The sequence below is a fragment of the Toxorhynchites rutilus genome, chromosome 3 (genome assembly GCF_029784135.1).
Source record: "Toxorhynchites rutilus septentrionalis strain SRP chromosome 3, ASM2978413v1, whole genome shotgun sequence".
NCBI classification, from domain to species: Eukaryota; Metazoa; Arthropoda; class Insecta; order Diptera; family Culicidae; genus Toxorhynchites; species Toxorhynchites rutilus.
The window spans coordinates 34,889,662-34,909,555 of record NC_073746.1 but is presented as its reverse complement, the minus strand read 5'-3'; the positions used below and the strand labels follow the sequence as shown (position 1 = coordinate 34,909,555).

Here is a 19,894-nt window from a genome sequence, read left to right as displayed (position 1 = left end):
GAAAATCTGAGAACCACTATATCGGTTTGGCATGAAATGGCTGATATGACAATCGTGTCTTATCAGTGTCTTACACAATACCTGTTGAAAAATGTTGAATACACTTTCTTTTGAATTAAGTTGTTCTAATTGTTCAGAAATCTGTAAAGTTAACACTCTCAATAATCCATATAGCGGCTCTGAAAGGAGTCATTTCTTATAAATAACAGGTATCCTTCGAACGAGTTGTAAGAGTTGAACTGGTAGAAAGAAACCATACATTATTGATGCTGTCTGTTTTCAATATAGTTGACTATCGAAAACAGACAGCAAAACAGAAAAATAAAATGGATATTGCAACATAAACACAAGAAACTCGACATTGTCTTGTTATTTTATATCGATGTTAACAAATGGGCATCGAAACACCATTAATGAAACCGAGCCTACAAAATAACATATTGATCGGTTCTTCTTTCCTCATTATTTGTTCAATTTGGCAGAAGTATTTTTCAATTTAAGTCTAATTAACCTATAAGTTCAGAATCATATTATACATAAAACCAGAATTTTCTTCTTCTTTACCTCATCGAATAATACCTTGTCCGAACATTGTGTGTGCTAAGTTGTAATCACTATATCATCATGTAATGGTCTTTAGATATCCCATGGCCTTGTGATATTTGTGTAACTCTTGTAATGAATTGAACTAAGCTACGTTCTGCTTATTTATAGGAATGGCAAAGGGGAATGGACGAGCGGATTCGGAAAAGTGTAGGAAAGTCCAAATAATGCCATGAGCATTTCTTAGAAAGACATACATAGGAAATATACACCCAAACTAGCGTTGGTAGAAAACATTTCATCTTTGGCAGAAAAGATGCCATTTCCTGTGCATGAGAGTCAAATGCACGAAAACTTGTTTCGATGCTATTGCGAAACTTGTTTCGATGCTATTGCTTTCGGCTTCGCCCCCACCACACAATAGATTCGGTTTGGATTTCCTGTTGCCGTTCTGCGTCTTCTCAAATGTTTAATTCTGCGTTGGAGATGTAATTTTGCCAGGAGATATCGAAAAACTACTTAGATATTTAAGAAGTTCAGTATTTCAGTGTGAGTATTCTAGACAGCGAGCAATCAACAGTACATTTAATACTTAGAATTAATTTGACAATCTACCCAAATTGCTTCGCGAAACGTTCACGCTCTTAACTCAGTGAAAGCATTAACCTATCGGCCCTTGTCATTGCTATCAAATATATGTATCAAGTAGTTTTACTATGAAATTTCTTTAATGTTTGTTCTTGTCGGTAAAAATTTCGTGGTTCTATGTTAACAATGCGGTCGAGTCTTGGACATCATCCATCTTTATTACTTTTTTACGGCCCTCGACACCATGACTAAGGTTGAGTACCGCTGCTCTGGGTCAATCCCACTTATCGTATTGACCATGTTGGCCTTCTAAACATTTTGTCCTGTTCCTTAAATTTGATTCACACGACAAAAACACAACAAAACTCATATCATGAAAGGTTATAGGAAAATTACATCCCTAGTATTGAAAATACGACATGGTTTATTTATATTTCCACTTCAATGTGTTTTGTGCTTTTTTTGCTAGTGCTGGATTATGGGGATTTCGGTCACATTCGAAGTTTGTCGACCATATTAGGAAACCGCAACCCACAGGGACACCCTTACTCTCAGCTGAGGGATTATTTATTGTTATTGTCGAACAAATATTGTTATTGTCGAACAAATATATAACATATCGAACAAATATGTTATTGTCGAACAAATAACAGCGGACGGGCAAAAAGGGGTTACCGCGCGATAAAAACAGATCAATAAATAAACCGTACAAGAAATTTAATAATGATCGGTGGATAATGTTCGCATGAAAGACATTGTTCCGAGTTTTTATTCAAGAGGTTCAATCTGTGGATACGTATCAACGATGTGATGAAGAAGTACTCTCAGCCCCAGATCGGAATGCAAATGAGGAAAACCTCTCGTCGCTGGCTGCCACTACAAGTTAAGCGGCGGTGACACTGCTTACGCCTTCGTACGAAACCGTGGCCGTGTGAATTCGTACATATTTTTTCTAGCGAATTCGCAGGATGGAGTGGAACTCTTCTACATACGAAACCATACTATATTTTTATTCGCGTCGATTGCATTGAGCTTCGTGTGCTGTGATTGGGAAACAAAAGTGCTAATGGATTTTCAGGTTGAATAAGCACAATTTCAAAGTGAAAATTCTGAATGAAAAATAACTCTTCTGTATCGAATATGTATTCTTGTAATTGAGGAGATTTTTGTTTTTTTACACAATATTTACCTCACTCAATATTACTCAATATTTACCTCAAACTCATTCAAATTTTAACTATTTAAAACAACATTTTGGCTTGTTAATATGATAGCAAATAATATACCCCACAAGCATGAATGTCGCCACCAGATGTAGACATCGTACATTTGTCATCGCGAGAGTTGAAAAGCTACCAAAACAACACTGACTAATTTCACTAATTTCTTTATTCAATAATTATAAAAATAAAAAAAAATGGATGTGACTGAGTTGGATCATTATAATTTTGGTTATTTCATGGATTCTCCCACCTTAAGATATCTATTGATGGAAAAATTGGAAAAGCGCGTGTGGGTTTACGAATATTTCGAATCGAGAAACCGAAAAGGAGAGTTTTCAAGGAATTATAGAGAGCTTAGACAAGAAGAAAATGATCCAAAATTTTTTGAATTCACTCGCATGAGAAGCTACTTTTGATTACATCCTTAATTCCACCGAAGAAAGACTGAGAAAATACTCAAACTTTCGCCAATGTGTTTCTCCACAGGAAAAATTACTAATAACATTAAGGTAAGTGAAAAAAAATGTTGTAAAGAATTTTATTTATTAAAAGTATTCAGTATTTATTAGAAGATATGAACATTGAAGCTTTTGTATCAAAAAGTGTGATCGTGCTGAAAACTTTTAAAATAATGTTCTGTCGTTGAATTTCCACTGTTAAACTTTTGAGTTGGCTCATTTAAAGGCATACTTTGAGACGGCGAAGATGTTACTGTAGAGTGATATGGCGGTGTGGTGATAAGAGGTAACTGCTGCTCGTAGTACATACCGCTATGCTGTGATTCATACTCGTGGGCTAAAATCTCATTAAATTTGGCCCTTACAATCATTTTTCTGTGGATCGGTAGTTGCTTTAGATAAGGTGCAAGACTTAAACAAAAAAAGTGATCATCATCTTGGGGAGATTGAGTACGTTGTTTGAAGAACTTGAGCTTCTCTTCTTCTAGCTTCATTATTTTCTGCAGCGCAATGTCTTTTTGATTTGAGCTCTTCCTTTTTGAGGGTAATCTGATGTCAGATGTTGACGGTGGTTGTTCGGTATTAGATGATGGATAAAAAATGCTGGAATCTTCAGTTTCTGTTATGTCCGCTGATTCTTGAAGTTCTATTTCGTTGTCATATGTGACTTCAGGCAACAAAATCAGCTCTGAGGGAACATGCTGTTCAACGTCTGAGATATTACCACTAGTTTTACGTGGAATAAACTGGTCTTTGATAAACATCATGTTATTGAAAAAATGCCATTTGGTGGTCTTTCCAGAATCAGCTCCGTCCCCAGATCTCTTTGTTTGTAGTTTGGACATTTCCTTGCGAAATGTAACCCGTAAGCCACTCCACTTCTGACGAACAGCATCTTCTGCAACAGAGAAACAAAATATATATAACAACAATAAATCGCTACCAAACATTACAAAACATTAAAATATTATTATCGTCTCTTATGTCTTCCGAATGGCACCAGCTTTTTTTCTAGCGCTTTTTTTATAAGCCGTACAAAATTTGGTGCCATTCGAAAGATACAAAAAATGATAATAATCAGTAAAAAATACAAATCATAAAATTTACTTAAATATTAATTAGAAGATATACCTTATATAGCAGTTTTGATATATGTTAGAGTAGGTTGTAAAAGAATTTGCTGTTTTTTATTTTATTTTTCCAGGTACCTGGCCACAGGGAATTCGTTTCGTTCAATGGCTTTCTCCTACCGGATGTCACACACAACAATTCGACGAATTGTGTACGACACATGCTCAGTGATATGGGACACGTTACATCAAAAGCATATGCCGTTTCCAACAGAAGCAATGTTTTCATCAATCGCAAACCAATTTATCAGAAAGTGGCAATTTCCCAATTGTATTGGAGCTATTGATGGCAAACACATTAGAATTAAGTGCCCTCAACAGTCGGGATCTTTTTATTATAATTATAAGAATTATTTTTCTATTGTATTGCAAGGATTGGTAGATGCTGACTACAAATTTATTAGCATTGAAGTCGGAAGTTACGGCAAACAAAGTGATGGTGGATTTTTTTCAATTTCTTCCCTGTGCCGGAATATTGAAAACGGTACTCTTCATATTCTTCCACCGAAAATTTTGCCAAATACAAATATTATCGCGCTGCATGTTTTTGTAGGGGACGCAGCATATCCTCTAAAAAATTATTTAATGAGACCTTATTCAGGACGAAGCGTGACAATAGAACAGGAAAATTTCAATCGAAATCTGTCCCGAGCTAGGCGCCTTGTTGAATGTGCATTTGGAATAATCACATCAAAATGGCGAATTTTAAAAAATGAAATTGAAATTCAACCTGAAAAAGTGGATATAATTGTTAAATGTATTTGTTTGCTTCATAATATTATAAATGATCTGGAGGGTATGCCAAATGCCTATGAAGCCTCCCAATATCAACCATCTTCAAACAATTCAACGCGCCATTTCAACAGAAGTTCGAACGAAGCGATAGAGAGCCGCAACAAGTTCACAATATACTTTAGCACTCTTTAATGGCTGGTATTTCAATGTATATTTAGAATTAATCATTTAAATTTAATAAACATTCTCAAAATAGTGTTATCTTATATATACAACAAGGTTTTTCCCTCGTATGTCATCATCCATATCCACGTTTCCACATCATCAGCACCCAAACTAGAATGATAGAATACTTTGGAGAATATCTTATATATAAAACTAGATTTTTCCTACGTACGTATAACTCATCATCACAGGAGAACGGCTGATCAGAAATCGTTCGATTTCAGATGTCATAAATTCATTATATTTCAGCCATTCCATGTCAATCCGATATAGTGGTTCTCGGATTTTCATGAAAATCCGAGAACCAGTATATTGGTTTGGAATGAAATGACTGATTTCCTGTATCAAACATGTATTCCATGTAAGGGAGAAACATGTTATTTTCTTGAACGAGAATTGGGTCTGAAAATAATTTGATATTATAATGACGAGTTCTAGTAGAAGTATTTACTCTTTAAATTGTGGGCCGTATACGCCCACGCGGCCTGAAATCTTCAAAAATTGCCTTGGTATGGAGCGTGTTAAGAGATGAAATAAGTTCGGAGGGAAATAAAAAAACAAACAGTAGAGGAGAATGAACTGAGAAGTTTAAAGCCTCTCAATAACAAGCAACCAACCAACCAAAAAACATTGATCGTTCAACAATTATTTCGTCCATTTATGCCAGTCCACTGTATAATAACGAATATACCCAAGTCGCAATCAAATACATGAGAAATTAAAGACGTGCACACTTTTTCATTACTTTTACTTGCTATGAATAACGTGACTTGTCACAAAGCACTGATTTGACCTACATTTGAATTGCTCAACTTGTTTATTAAAAATCGAATTCGAAATGTACCATAAAAAACATAAATGCAAACAAGTGGTGTTGTTTATTATTGATCGCTAATGTATGTTCCGAAGAATAATTTCAAGAGGAATTTGAACGTTCTAATTATTTGAAACTAAATAAAATTATGAGCGGACAAAGTTTACCGGGTCAGCTAGTTATAGCATAGATTAATAACAACACTAGTTGATATCAATAAAATATGTACGTTATTTACCTGTAGAATTCAATTCATCCGCTACTTCCTTCCACATTTTCTTTTTAAGATCTCTATTGTGGTATAGTTTGCTCCCCTGGTCCCATAAAGATGGCCTTTCTTGAACAGCCGAAATTAAAAATTCAGCATCCATTTTTGCAAAGAACACAACAGACGGTGGTGAAAATTGTACGAGAACTGATAGAAAAACAAACTGATTTGTTCGCTCGAAGCAGTCGTTCGGCTTTGGACGGGTTTGGACAAAAAGATGGGAAGCAATGTAACCACTCCAATGCAAATTCATGTGATTGTTTACTTTTGACAGCTGCGTACAAATTTGCAAGAGGTTGTACAATCACGCTTTCGTACGTAGGCGTAAGCAGTGTCACCGAGGCCTTAGCCCGATTTCGATAATCACCAGGGTCCAGCAAGTGAACCAACCCACACACACAAAACGTCTTTCTGGCTTTGGTCACGTATATCAGCAGCGCGGAACGAACAATGTGAAGAAAATCTGTCTCTACCAGGATTACGTGACTTGATAGGGGTCTGTTTCTGCTGCTATCCTTCAGCAGCGCATCGCATCGCGTCGCGCTGTAGCACTTTTACTAATGAACGGAACTCCGCGTAACAGAAGTGTAAAGCTCTACTGTTTCTCGCGAATGTCCCTAGAGGAGGAAACTCTAACGTATTTAGAAGGTTGCGTAAAGTGTAAAATAAAAAATAAACTGCGCGTTGTGAAAACTTTAATTTTGCGAACTTGCCCTGCCCTAATTCGTAGATATGAGGAGTTGAATTTTTTATCAGTTTAAAAATAATACTTAAAAATTAATAATTAAATATAATTAAATTAATAATTAAAAATAATTAACCCTCTACCGCCCAAGTTTTTAATTTGTCTAAAAAAACCACTCCACTTTTATCTTGAATTTCCGACTTTCAACATACAATACTCCTAGCAGAAAGCTGCCGCCATAAAAGCAATGTGTATGTGTGATAAATGAAAATATTCTAAAGACGTTCTAGTGGGAGTGAACATTGAAAATAATGTCTGAATAATTTGAAAAGAGAATCCGCGAAGCCCGTCTAGAGGCGGGTTTGGGCTGTAGAGGGTTAAATTACTTAAAACACGTATTCCTGATTCTTATTTAACCATTTTTCTATACATTTCCGACATTTTTACTGAGACTTCTCATAATAATATGAAATTGTCTCCAAAAAGAATTTTCTTATGAGATTTTTTCACCGCCTACAAACAAAGTGTTTTTCATTGAAATAGAATACTAATTTTAATCTTAAAAACGTGTTCATTCTGCCTGAAAGTCAATTATTATTTTTGGCGCCCCCTAAACTGGTAAACAAAGCTCAATGCCGCCAACGCGAATATAACAGTTGAAAAAACAAGGAACAAATTAAACTGAACTGATGTCATAACACAGAGAGCGGGAGGCGGTCAGTTTATTTGAATCTTACAGCTCATAAGCTCTCTGAAATTCTACAGCTCTTTTCTCTTCTGCATCATTATCAAAGTGAGCTGAAGAGCTGTTTAATTTTTTTTGCGAGCTGTTCCGTGTCAACTAACTTCAAAGAGTTGATTCTTCGGAACAGCTCATGAGCGGATGGCACATCTCTAGAACCTCTATCGTTCTTAATTTTGCTGCAATATCGATATAAACAATTCTTGGTGAAAATTCAAGCAAAATCTCCAAAAATCACGATTTTTACCCCACCGTTTACCGTTAATAAAAAAAAAAACTATATAGTTTACACGCCCCGTTAAGCCCAAAAACACTGTTTGCCGCCTTGTAAATTCATTCTACTGCACCTTTGGTTATGCAGCGGAATTTTTTTTATATAGAGTTATAAAGAAAAAAAAATGAATTTTACACCAAATATACACCAATTATTTTATTGAAAAAAAAAACTACATGATCTTGAACAGTAGATCCTAAATATTACGTTTACAGTGTAAAACTTATCAACTTGTTGCATTTTCAACGAGTTTAAACAGAACATTCTGCCGGCGTTCTAAAATCGTGGTTTGTTACATAAAAATGACTCACAAATTAATATCGTACATTTTTAACAGCCCAAAAAATGGAGTATTGGATATTCCATAATAAGTATTTGGTAAGGTAAAATATTTAAATAATATTCCAAGTGCAGCGAAGGGAATATTTTTCCTGGGTGGCAATATACACACTGTCCACTTTTCTATAAGACCTTCCTGATTCTATTTCGTTGCAACACAAACAGTTAGAATTTCAACAAGATACATTCATACATTGTTGAATGCTTAGAATAAAGTATATTTGACGTCAATTGCGTTCAAAATAGTTGTTTGCTTATTTATTGTGCTTAAATATGATACTGATTTAGCTCCTTTGCCCTTTCGGTTAAAAACCTGGAAAATTCGTGTTGAAATACTATTTACCAAACGCTGCTTGACTTGACGAATTGTCACCCGAGTAACATTTAAATTGAAATATAGCTTTATTTGCATAAGCGATTCTGAGGTAGTCGAAGCTGTTCTAGCTATTTCCCGCTTATTCCGGTCAGAGAGCTCCGATTTACGTGGAGCTCTCTCCTCCTTATCGTGTCCTTGAGGATTCGTTAAATAATTGAGCACTCCTTGATGGGATCATCCAATCCGACGAGAAGTTTCTCTGATACCAACATTTTTTTTGGTGAAATGCATCGATTTATCTTTCTTTTCTCTTCGTGAGCACTTTTCCCTTTGTCATTTTCCAGATTTATTGATCAAAACTGTAACTGGTCTTATAGAAACTTGACACTTGAAAAATACAAAACCTTTGGTTTACACTCAACGCTTGCACACACATTGCATTTGAAAATCATGCAGTGTATGTTAGTCACCAATTCACTAGAATATAAGTTGAAGCATTGTTTGTTCACAATGACACAAAGCAGCCACATCATCACCTGGTCTTATAGATGTTGGACAGAGTGTAGTTGCCAAGGCCATATATAGGATTAACACCCACACATATTCAATATTTTTCCCATGTCTTATTTGAAAAAAAAAAAATTAAACAGAAAACATATCACTGAAAAGCATTTGAATTCCATGTCGAAAAAACGATTCGTCATTTGAGGCCACATCCAAGAATTTTCAGATCTCCGTAGTCAGGTAGCTAATGTGTTCAATCTCAGGACCCTCCATTTATTAGAAGTTGACCTCATTCGAGACTAGAAGCGGAAAAACTTTGAACTTTGAGGCTAATAGATATACAAAAGTATTCATAGGAACATAAAATAATAGGACAAACCTTGCATGTTGTTTCTGACACAACATGATAACTCTCAACAACAATTGTTTTTGTGTGGGTATGTGTATTTTTCAACAACATTTTTTGTTGAAGGAAGTAGTGCATGAAATTTTCTGTAAATACATGTCGGGCTCGATTATCCGGAGTATTTTAGTTTAGTTTTTTTTTTATTTTTTTGATCAGAAATTTAGAATAATTTGTTAATATAATTTATAAATATGATTATTTTAACAAAATTGAACGTAGCTAGGTAAAAGAGAGGGTTGGAATAGGGGTTGTTCCATACAACTAATTTCGAATACATTGATTTAATATTTAAACATATCTAATATGACAGTTTAATGAAACATGGATGGAGCTAGGATGAACAGGATCCGTTTAGTATGTTTAAATTCGGTTATCCACAGTGCATCATATATAATATGATAATTCGAATAATCATGGACATAGTAAGGAATAGGAAAAGTCGATTTCGCAACAAGTCCCGAATGAAAAATCGAGATATTTATTTTTATTGGCACTTAAAACCATATGTTTCGTTCGTACTCCGGAAAAAAGTCCCAAAGTGTCGATTTTCGATAAAAATTTTTTTTTCGAGATGACACTAGATCTCGACGTTTCATGCAATTTTAAGACATTTGGTAACAACATTTTTTTTTCGAGAACCCCGATTTCCTTTACTCTCCCCTTGGGTGATTTTTCGATATTCAAAAAACTCAAACTTTGACCGCTTTGCGATTGAGCTGATATTTGGCATAGGGTGTTTTTTCGAGGTGGTAAACATTTTGTATAGGGTAACTTTTTGAAATTTTAGGGTCGATTCTTTCCCATACATTAATTGGCGCCCTAATCTACAGATACCAACCACATCCACTTCATGACCGAACGGTTGGCTGTAAAAAATCATTAGACTGTCTCTATATATACAGTCTATAGTTTCCACATAGTTATTGATAATTTTGAATAGGCAGACGATTCAACGCTATTAGAGAAACAAAATATACAGAAAATGCTAAGTTAAACCAGTAAAATTACTGGTCATTTATTTCGATCCACCTAGCATTACAAATATTCCAGAAAACATTAATTGCATTCGTGAAAACTGCGGGTTTCATCTCCATGGTAATTTCATTTAAATTTTGGTAAGAACGCAATATGCAAAGTCAATATTGGGAAATTCAACAATTGATTCCTCGGGGCGACTGCAGCGTGCAATTGGGACGATAATTAATTTCCCACCCCTTTCGGTTTATTTCATTAATAATTCAACCCATCGGAAAACGGGCAATCGAAAAAATAATGTAAAAAGTATCGCTTTGATGTTTCACTCTGACCGGGCTGCGCTGGATCAAACTCGTGAAAGTATTAAGTTAATAGAGAAAATGGAATTTACTCATCCTGTCGTCATTGTGGGGAGAATGTTCCGCAGTTAATTTTGAACCCACAGGTTGTTTCGTGTGAGGATGACACAATGCAGAAAAAGTTTTTACGATGATTCGCTCATTGATGTTTAGTTTAAAGATTTAAACTATTGTTTAAGTTTTAGTGAGGAAGGTGAAGTTGAGTGTGGCGAATTCATTTCACGTCCAGTGTAAATACGTTTCCAATTGTTTAACCCTCTTTTATTCCAGGTATAAAGGTATGTATTGGGTTGAGGAATAAATTCGTAGCTCATTCGTTTCATGATGGATTGATGAGATTTTTGCGTCAATCGTTTCGGTACTCCATAACAATTTTATACTTTAAATAAAATAATATATGTCATGAAACTAACTATCGAACAATTAAAAAATCTCAACCCCTATTCTGATTGGTCGAAACTGACGACACATGCGGCGGCTCATGCAATTACCATTATTGGTCACTTATTTCCTGATGGATTTACGAGATATTTGCATCAATCGATCTGAGCACTCAATAATAATTCATCACAATAGATTCAATAATATATCATATGAAACAAACTATCAAACAATCGAAAAATCTTCAAACGGAAATACCTGCAAATAGGGGTAGTGGGGGCAAATTGATCACCTGCTTGTTTTGTGGTATAACTATTGACTATAGATGCCGTATTGATAGTCACCTTATTTTTGATAAATTTAAAGACTTTCGAGTCACTCTGTACTTCAGTAGAGCTGTCGTATGTCAAAATACAAATAAAAACAGAAATTACTCTTAGCTGTAGTTCTGTGCGCATGGTATCTAAGGAATTTCTCGTGAAATTTAGTTTATCCAATCTGATATGTTGGACAAATCATCAGTTTGGACGACTGTTCACATATTCTAGGAGAGGTGAACAGATATTTTGTTCAATCTCAATGATTAATTAGCATAGAAATTATTTTGATATTTAGGGGCAAAGGTGTCATAGGTGAATAACAACTTACAATGTTCTGTTAACTAAAGCTGATATACCTCATCACATTCTGCCCTTGAAGCAGATCCTTTTGTGGCTTTGACCCTGGATAAATATGACATTCCAACTAAACCAAGCCTCATTATGCGGAACGTTGTGTTTCTTACTACGTTTTTGTATGCAAGAGAAAATTTAAATTGAGACTCTAGGTGAATAGGCCAAGCTTATTTTATACATGTACCTACTATATCAAATATGATTTGAACAAATTTGGACGAAACAAATTGTAATGGGTCTTATCTAGGATTTTTTATTTTGATGTGTTGTGCAACGTAAGAACTTCACGACATTCTCTAAGACGCTACGCGAGACAAGACAAACACTTATTGTTCCTACTATTTAAACGGTTTAAAAATTACCTTAAGTGTCGACCGGTTTCGAGTGCGAGGCTGCCCATCTACGCGACAATGTCCGACTCGTCGCGTCTTAGTGAATGTTGTATCAAGGACACGACCGCATATTTTCGACGTAGAACTATGCAATTATGTTATGCATTCCACTTGTTTACCACTTCGAATATTATTTTAGAATACATCGAAAGTTTTGTAACAGATTATGTTCTTCGTTACAAATAAATTTGATGAACGTCCTTTTACGTTTGATATGATGCCTCGGACTACCAAAATATGTGAACGGGAGAATTGTCAAACAATCATTGTATTTTACATTTCCATCTGGAATTATTGCACATCTCATGTTTACGTAGTTCTCGAACCGCGAATGTTCACTCACCTCTAGTATCTGAAATGACGATTCTCCCAGGCTTCTCAGTTTAAAAGTACGTTTTAGGGAAACATATTCCGGTCTGCACAACGACAAGCGAGTACAAAAGTACTAAACACCAAAAAATACCCCCGACTTACATGTTTTTGCAAAGCGGATTTCCCCCCGGCACATTGATTTAGAAGTCCGTGCTAGGGAAATACAGATCGGTGGGAACAAAAATACCCCCAACTTGCATGTATATTTGCAAAGCGGATTTCCAAAGGTATAGTAGAAGTGTGTAATACGCACCCCCTAAGCGAGAATGGATTTACTTTGACCGTGCTCTTAAAATTTGAGATAACAACTACGTCAGTACGTAGATTAGTTAACCCTCAGTCATCTGTAATCGTTCTGTATTTTAAATACTTAATAACAAAAGCGCTAAGAAATTTTATTTTGTAAGCCGCAAATTCTAAATTTCCAAACATACGGTGTTAAATGGCCCAGTGGGGGTCTTCGTAGCCACTTGGTTACGCGTTCGCTTAATAAGCGATCGATCGTGAGTTCAAACTCAGGGCCCTCAATTGACCATCTTTGTGTTGTTATAGAATAACTACGTCCACGCAACCATCATCAGCTATGGAGATCGATCCACGGTGGAACAAAGATCGATTTATCCATACAACTGCTCTGCACTGCAAGAAACATCGGGCTGCTGTTCTATAAATAACCCAACAATGATCAATATCAACTGTCTCCGCTGTCCGGTCTGCTGAACAATGGAAGAACAGATAGAATACCCTTACGCCTAAATGGCTACTACAGTGTAATTTGCCATAATGTAATGGAACAGAAAACCTATCTCCTAAATGGCTACTACTACTACTACTGTGTAATTTACAATTTATAGAAACATAAACATATGTACATGTACACGATAAAAAAACCCGGCTCTGGTACAGATAAAATGCTAATGAGCCTGATAAATAAATGAATGGGATAAAAAAAATCACAGGAGGGTTGTGTTCGAGACACGACCGTATAGTTGACGTAGGATTCCATTAGTTGGATATGTTGGAAAAATTACATCGCTAAACTCTTTGATAATGATTTGGTGGCCCTGAAAAGGGCCGCTTTGTTTGGTTGTTCGGTATTGTTTGTTCACTCCACCAGTGTTTACCGAGTGATGATAATAGAAGGATGGTTAACAGTCGTTGGATGGTGCATATCAGATAAAAGATACCGAAGTGGAATGAGATATGATGAAAACCGCCCTCTATGATCCTAGACGAGATGCCTTCTGTGTTATGTATGGATGAAATAAAGAAAACAAAACTCACCAATGTAATATAAGATAATTACCAATACCGTACACAATTATCAATTTTTCTTATCAGTAAGAACTTGTTACTTTAATATAGATAAAACATATTTGAAATGGGAGAGGTAATTTTCTTTTATAATCTTTATTTTTTGAGTGTTTATTCAACCCAACGAGAATTTTATTTGGACTAACAATAACACAACATACTATACTATATGTAGAGCCTATGGGAAATCGCTTTTTCTAATCTTTCTTGACTTTTCCAATTTTTCTCACCGTATAAACTTTCCTCGGGTGAAAATGAACACAACAAAACAGACAGCTTAAACAGAAAAATTTCCCCGAAGTGCATATATTTGCCATGCCAAGTTCACCCGGGCACCTTGGTTTTGATGTCTCTGTTAGGGAACCAGAACGAAAGACGTCCCGCGGTATTTTTTGGTCATCCACCGACACTGTGATTTAACCGTCTCAATCTGCTCCTCCGTGTACTCCGGCGACCTCGTCTTCTTCCTGCAGACGATTCCTTCCATCTTGGGGGTCCGATGGATCAATACGTGAGAGCACCCATATTTCCGACCGGCGACACGCAGGCTGGTTGCGTCCTTGTTGTCAAACAGTTTCTTTAACGATGTCTTCCTCTGCTTCGTCATTATCGTCACCGGACGACCACTTCCGACCTTCCGCTCTACGTTCAGGGAACCCAGGATACGATATACCGTACTGACAGGTACATTTTCTTCCTTAAAATGTGCCACCGTGAACTTTTTTTCTTGCTGGAAATGCGTTTCGTAGAACCGTACAATGCGTTCGCGGAGCACGTGCTGTTTCGACGCCATCTTTGCTTTGACTGAATTCAAACCAGCAAAACCAAATACGCCTACTGTTTCTAGGGAGCCCAAAGAGCAATTTTCGTTGGAGAAAGAAAATTTTACGCTCTCTATTTGAGCTACTGAAAGGTATTGAAAAAATTCTCATTTTTTATTTACCACCCGTTATGATTACATTTGAAGACATTTTTAGCGTAACTTTTGAAAAGGTCCTATGTAACAAATGTAAACAAATCGAGTTAATGGACGCACGCTATTAGTTTTTATTCATTGAATGTATTACAAAAACAATCGTTCACGTATCTATCTTCTTCATCTTTTTGTCGCCGATACAAAAAATATCCAATGTACAGATTCGGATTTTAAGCACTCGGCTGTTACTTCGGACGCCACTTTCCTCCGACGGCCGAAACGTCCGAAGTAACAAAGCAGTCAAAACAACTCGCAGTCGTACTTCGGTCGTTTTGGAATTTGTTTCTTACAGGTGTTGTTATCGATTTCAGTGCAATTTAATGAGCGATAACAATAATAATCAGTCTTTAGAACGAAATGCTGATATTTGGATTGTTGTTTATTAGTTAGTTTCAAATTCTTATAGTGCAACGTAATATGTCCAATGTGCAATCGCGGGCAGTCAAAATGTCCAATGTAACATTTTTCGTTCCGAGGCTTCAACCTTAATCTCAAATCACGGATCGACAGTTGCGATTGGTTTTACGGAGTTATTCTTGACAGCTAGTGGTGAAAACAGTGATAAAGATCGATAACTTTTAAGACAATTCGCGAAATAATGTTTGGGTCTTCAACATCGTTTTTCTCGAGTTGGCGAAAATGTTACATTGGACCTTTTCAAAAGTTACGCGAGATTTATTCGTGGCATGCAAAGATATTTGAAAAAATCATCTGGCATCCCTCACATCCAAGCTATTTCTCTCGTGAGAATGTTAACCGGCCTATAGCGAGCAAATTGCACCGATCGAGGGTATGCCTACTGCCCGATGGTAAGCTGACGCGGAAAATATCAAATTGAGGAAGAAAAGAATCCTTTCTTACCATTTTCTTCATCTGAGATATTCACTGGGAACTCGACTCAATAATTATGACCCACAGTTATCGCCTCTGAATCGGTTTCAAGCAACAAAAACCTTATAGAAATGTTAAAGAAAATTACATCGAAAATCGCTTCCAAAGAAAATAATTTTTCTTATTTTTTTAAAGCATGTTACAAATGTAAAACCCTTAATCAATTGTTCATCTCATGAAAAATAATGTTCCATTAATTGTGATAGAGGCGTAGAAATATTTCCTTTCAATTGATGCAAACATCTGTCCGATTTTTTTTTCTAGCTGACCCGGAAAACTTCGTCCCGCCCAAAATTGGTTTTTTATCAATACCTTAAAAAATTCACGTTTTCTTACTAAGCGCAAGTTAATGAGTCGAATCGCAGAACTGTTCATTGATTGATCTTCTAATTGACTCTGTTGAATATAGATTTTACTAGAAAATTCCTAGAACTTCTACCAAAACTCATCATTATAATATCAGATTATTTTTAGACACAATTCTCGTTCAAGATTTTTCAACCACTTACAACCACTTACAATAACATGTTTCTCCGTTACATGGAATAAATGTTTGATACAGAAAATATCATAGAATAAAGACAGACCCCTCCCCTCTTCTCCCCTTAGAGAGGGGGGAGGAGTATCTTTTCACCACATAAACGTTTGGTGTCCCCCAAAATGTTCACATACCAAATTTGGTTTTGTTTGCCTTATTGGTGTTCGAGTTATGCAGAAGTTTGTCTAATTTGTCTGGCGGAGTGTCTAACCACCGTGAAAACATTTATTGCGCCCTAAAACCTCCACATGCCAAATTTCGTTTCATTTGCTTGATTAATTCTCGAGTAATGTGGAAACTTGTGTTTCATTTGTATTGTAGCCCCCCTTAGAGAAGGGGGAAGGAGTCTCAAACTATAATGAAAACCTTCCTCGGCCCCATACATACCAGTTTTCATGTCGATCGGTTCAGGCAGACAGAAATCCATTTATATATTAGGCTGTCAAAAAAGTCCTGCGGTATTTCCGCGAGGTGTCGTTGTAAACGCGTAGTTCTAGTTGTATTCATTGTATCGAGTCATACTATAGCTTGTTGGAAAGATATTTTGGCGCGCTATAATATAGTCCTTGACAGTGTTTTGTTTGGTTAAGTCGTTCGTGAGTTATAGTGTCGCAAATATGGAGCAAAATAAAGAGAAAATCCGACATATTTTACAGTACTTGTTGTGAGTGTGCTCAATATACCCCTCGATAAAAGGAGCTCACTAAGAAGTTCCCATCATCTCAAGAAGTGTATTCATAATCGATACTGGCAACACGTCACCGTGGGGAGAAGATCTGTCATGTTGTTACATAGCACACTCACTCGATCTCAGACCGACCTCGAGGCAAGATGTGTAGACGTGTGCAGTGAATAAGCACTCTGATGCGCCAGGTGATTTTCCGTCTGGAGTTTGGGGCCTCACATTTTGGCGATCCTGCCAGGAGTTCAATTCAGGATAATTGAAGTGTAAGTAACTTTGGAATTTGAAAATCCAGTAGGCAAATCACGGAAATCACTCGGCATAAAAAAAATTAACAAAAAAGTGAAAATGGTTAGTTGAAAAGTACGTGAGAAAAATAATTCTAACCTCTAACAACGGAACAGGAATGCAATTGGTTTTTTTTTTATTTGTAACTTCAACGTAGAAGTTACAACGACGAAATAGAAGAGGTGGACAGTTTCCACCGTCGCCAAAAAAATCAGCGGCAGTCGTGAAGAGAATTTTTGGATAGTCTGAAGGACTCCAAAGTATTGAGTTGTGAAGACGATGTGGACTGTTTCCACCGTCATCGGCAGACCACGAAGGTCGAGGAAAAGAAAAAGATTCTAGTTAAGAAGACGAGGCGGACTGTTTCCACCGTCGTCGGCAACCGCAGAGGTTGCTAAGAGAACTTTTGGGTAGTCTGAAGGAATCCAAAGTATTGAGTTGAGAAGACGAGGTGGACTGTTTCCACCATCGTCGGCAGCCACGAAGGTCGAGGAAAAGATAAATATTCTAGTTAAGACGAGGCGGACTGTTTCCACCGTCGTCGGCAGACCACGAAGGTCGAGGAAAAGAAAAAGATTCTAGTTAAGAAGACGAGGCGGACTGTTTCCACCGTCTTCGGCAACCGCAGAGGTTGCTAAGAGAACTTTTGGGTAGTCTGAAGGACTCCAAAGTATTGAGTTGAGAAGACGAGGTGGACTGTTTCCACCATCGTCGGCAGCCACGAAGGTCGAGGAAAAGATAATTATTCTAGTTAAGACGAGGCGGTCTGTTTTCAGTGTCGTCGACAGACCGCGGAAGTCGCTAAGATAGTTTTTGTATAGTCGCAAGGAACGTATGAATTGGAGTCGAATGTACTATGAATGGGAGAAAGGAGGTGGGCTGTTTTCAACTTTTCGGTAGACAGCGAAATCCAATGAGAAAATTTCGTACTGGGAAGCCTCAAGAGTTCATGTATTCAGTTAAACTGCATGCGTATAGTGATTTTGATCTTACGGTTCAAGAGAACGGATGAAGTAATATTCTATGTTCTATTCCGATCGTTTCACAAATCGTCTCTACGTTTTGTTTTTAGGTTTTAACATTGCAATGTTTGTTAATTGTTGATAACGGCTGCAAATAGAATCAAGAAAGAACCGAAAATAACTCCTGACACAAGAACAATGAAAGTCACATGTAAATACGTACGAGCGTGCTTTCGTGCAATATGTGCGAGTAGTTTGGATAGCGAGAAAGAAAAGTCGGATAGCCTCTACAAATCTGTATGCCCGGATGATCAGAGCCAGAATTCGAACGGAAATGAAAGAAGCGGCGATAGCCGTCGGCTCCAGTAAAACTTTCGTCGCCTAAACGAAGGTATCACTGCATCATTTTTTTTAGGTAGTTGTACTAAGTTGAGATTTCTTATGCCAAATGACACGCCTCGAATGCATTCTGAATGGCAAGCTCTAGAATACGCGTGATTCACAGTGCAAGCCGGATCAAATTTCTTTGGCGAAAAATCTCCCGGCCAGAATGGGAATCGAACCCAAATCCCCTGCATGTTAGGTGTGACGTTACCTACTCCACGGGAGCCACGTGAGCACATCAGCATTATCTAACGAAAGTGGCGAACGTACGGATGCGGGCAGCCTTTAGGCAATTAGCGAAACACCATCGGAGGAAGAAAATGGGATGATATCGCAGATAACCGAAAAGATTCGATCGTCTCGAGGAAGCCATAACGCATTTCACCAGAACAATGTGCACGTACGAAAGACCGGCAAGCTAAACGCATTTCGACGCTGACGAAGTGCTCCATATGATTACGGATATTCCTGCTCAAAACTGTGGCAATAACGGAACCGCTCAATTAAGAATTTTGAACTAGGGTATCGCTAGGAAATGCTACCAACAACGATCAAAACATCTGTGTATCTGCTTGGGTTAAGAGCGTCAGAGCATTGTGAGAGTAGCCAAACTACGGCCAACCCTGACAGAAACCGTTTGCTATGAACAATGTCCAGCGGTACCTGGAGTCTATGACGCACACAGTAGCAGAACACGAGGGGATCGCAGGAATGGAACAAGGACCAGGCAATTTCGTACACGAACGTCTTCTCTGTAGCATTAGGTGCTGTCCTCGTAAAGGAGGACAGGAATCAAGCCCACATTATCCCATTCGTTTCTAGAGCCTTCACGAGAGAAAGTTTCCACCGATCCTACGGAAAGCGTTGGCAGTGGTTTGGGTGAACGTTTCACACCTGAATCTTACGAGGGAATAGTCAGAGAACCCTCACTCAAGCAAATGGCTGGTCATTGTCTCAGTTCGTATAATTGGACATATTTTATGTCCACGGAAGAGATAACATCGCGGACGCATCGTCACGGTTGTACAGCGGAATTGACACTCTGTTGAAGAATAATCTAGCCTTCGGAGGATAGCCTCGATCGAGGCAATCTCGGTTTTCGGTCGTAACGGAAGCTACTACAAGAGATGCAACGCTACAATCAGTGATGCAATCTTTCAAAATTGGGGATGGCCCGGACATCTGCACAAATTCCAAACAGTTGAAGACGATTTTGCTATTCGAGATGGTATATTTGTGAAGTCACACACGAAGGTCATCAATCAGCTGCAAAATTTAATTTCATTCTGCCCAATGGCGCATGGTGGTTTGACATAGCTATAGAAATTGAGTAACGGGTAGAAACCAACGCTGTGAATGGACGATCTGCGAAAATCATCCCGATAAGAAAATCCTCTGCTCCCAAGACTGTTTAATTTCTATTCAACGAAATTTCTGTTCTGGCCGCTGTCGATCG

General features: G+C 37.4%; 1 protein-coding gene across 1 annotated transcript; it reads right to left on the bottom strand.

Moving 5' to 3' along the window:
• Window positions 1-2,949: 2,949 nt before the first annotated feature.
• Window positions 2,950-3,657, bottom strand: LOC129773020 (uncharacterized). The gene has a single exon (XM_055776572.1). The coding sequence runs from the start codon at window positions 3,655-3,657 to the stop codon at window positions 2,950-2,952; it is 708 nt and encodes a 235-aa protein (XP_055632547.1).
• Window positions 3,658-19,894: the final 16,237 nt, after the last annotated feature.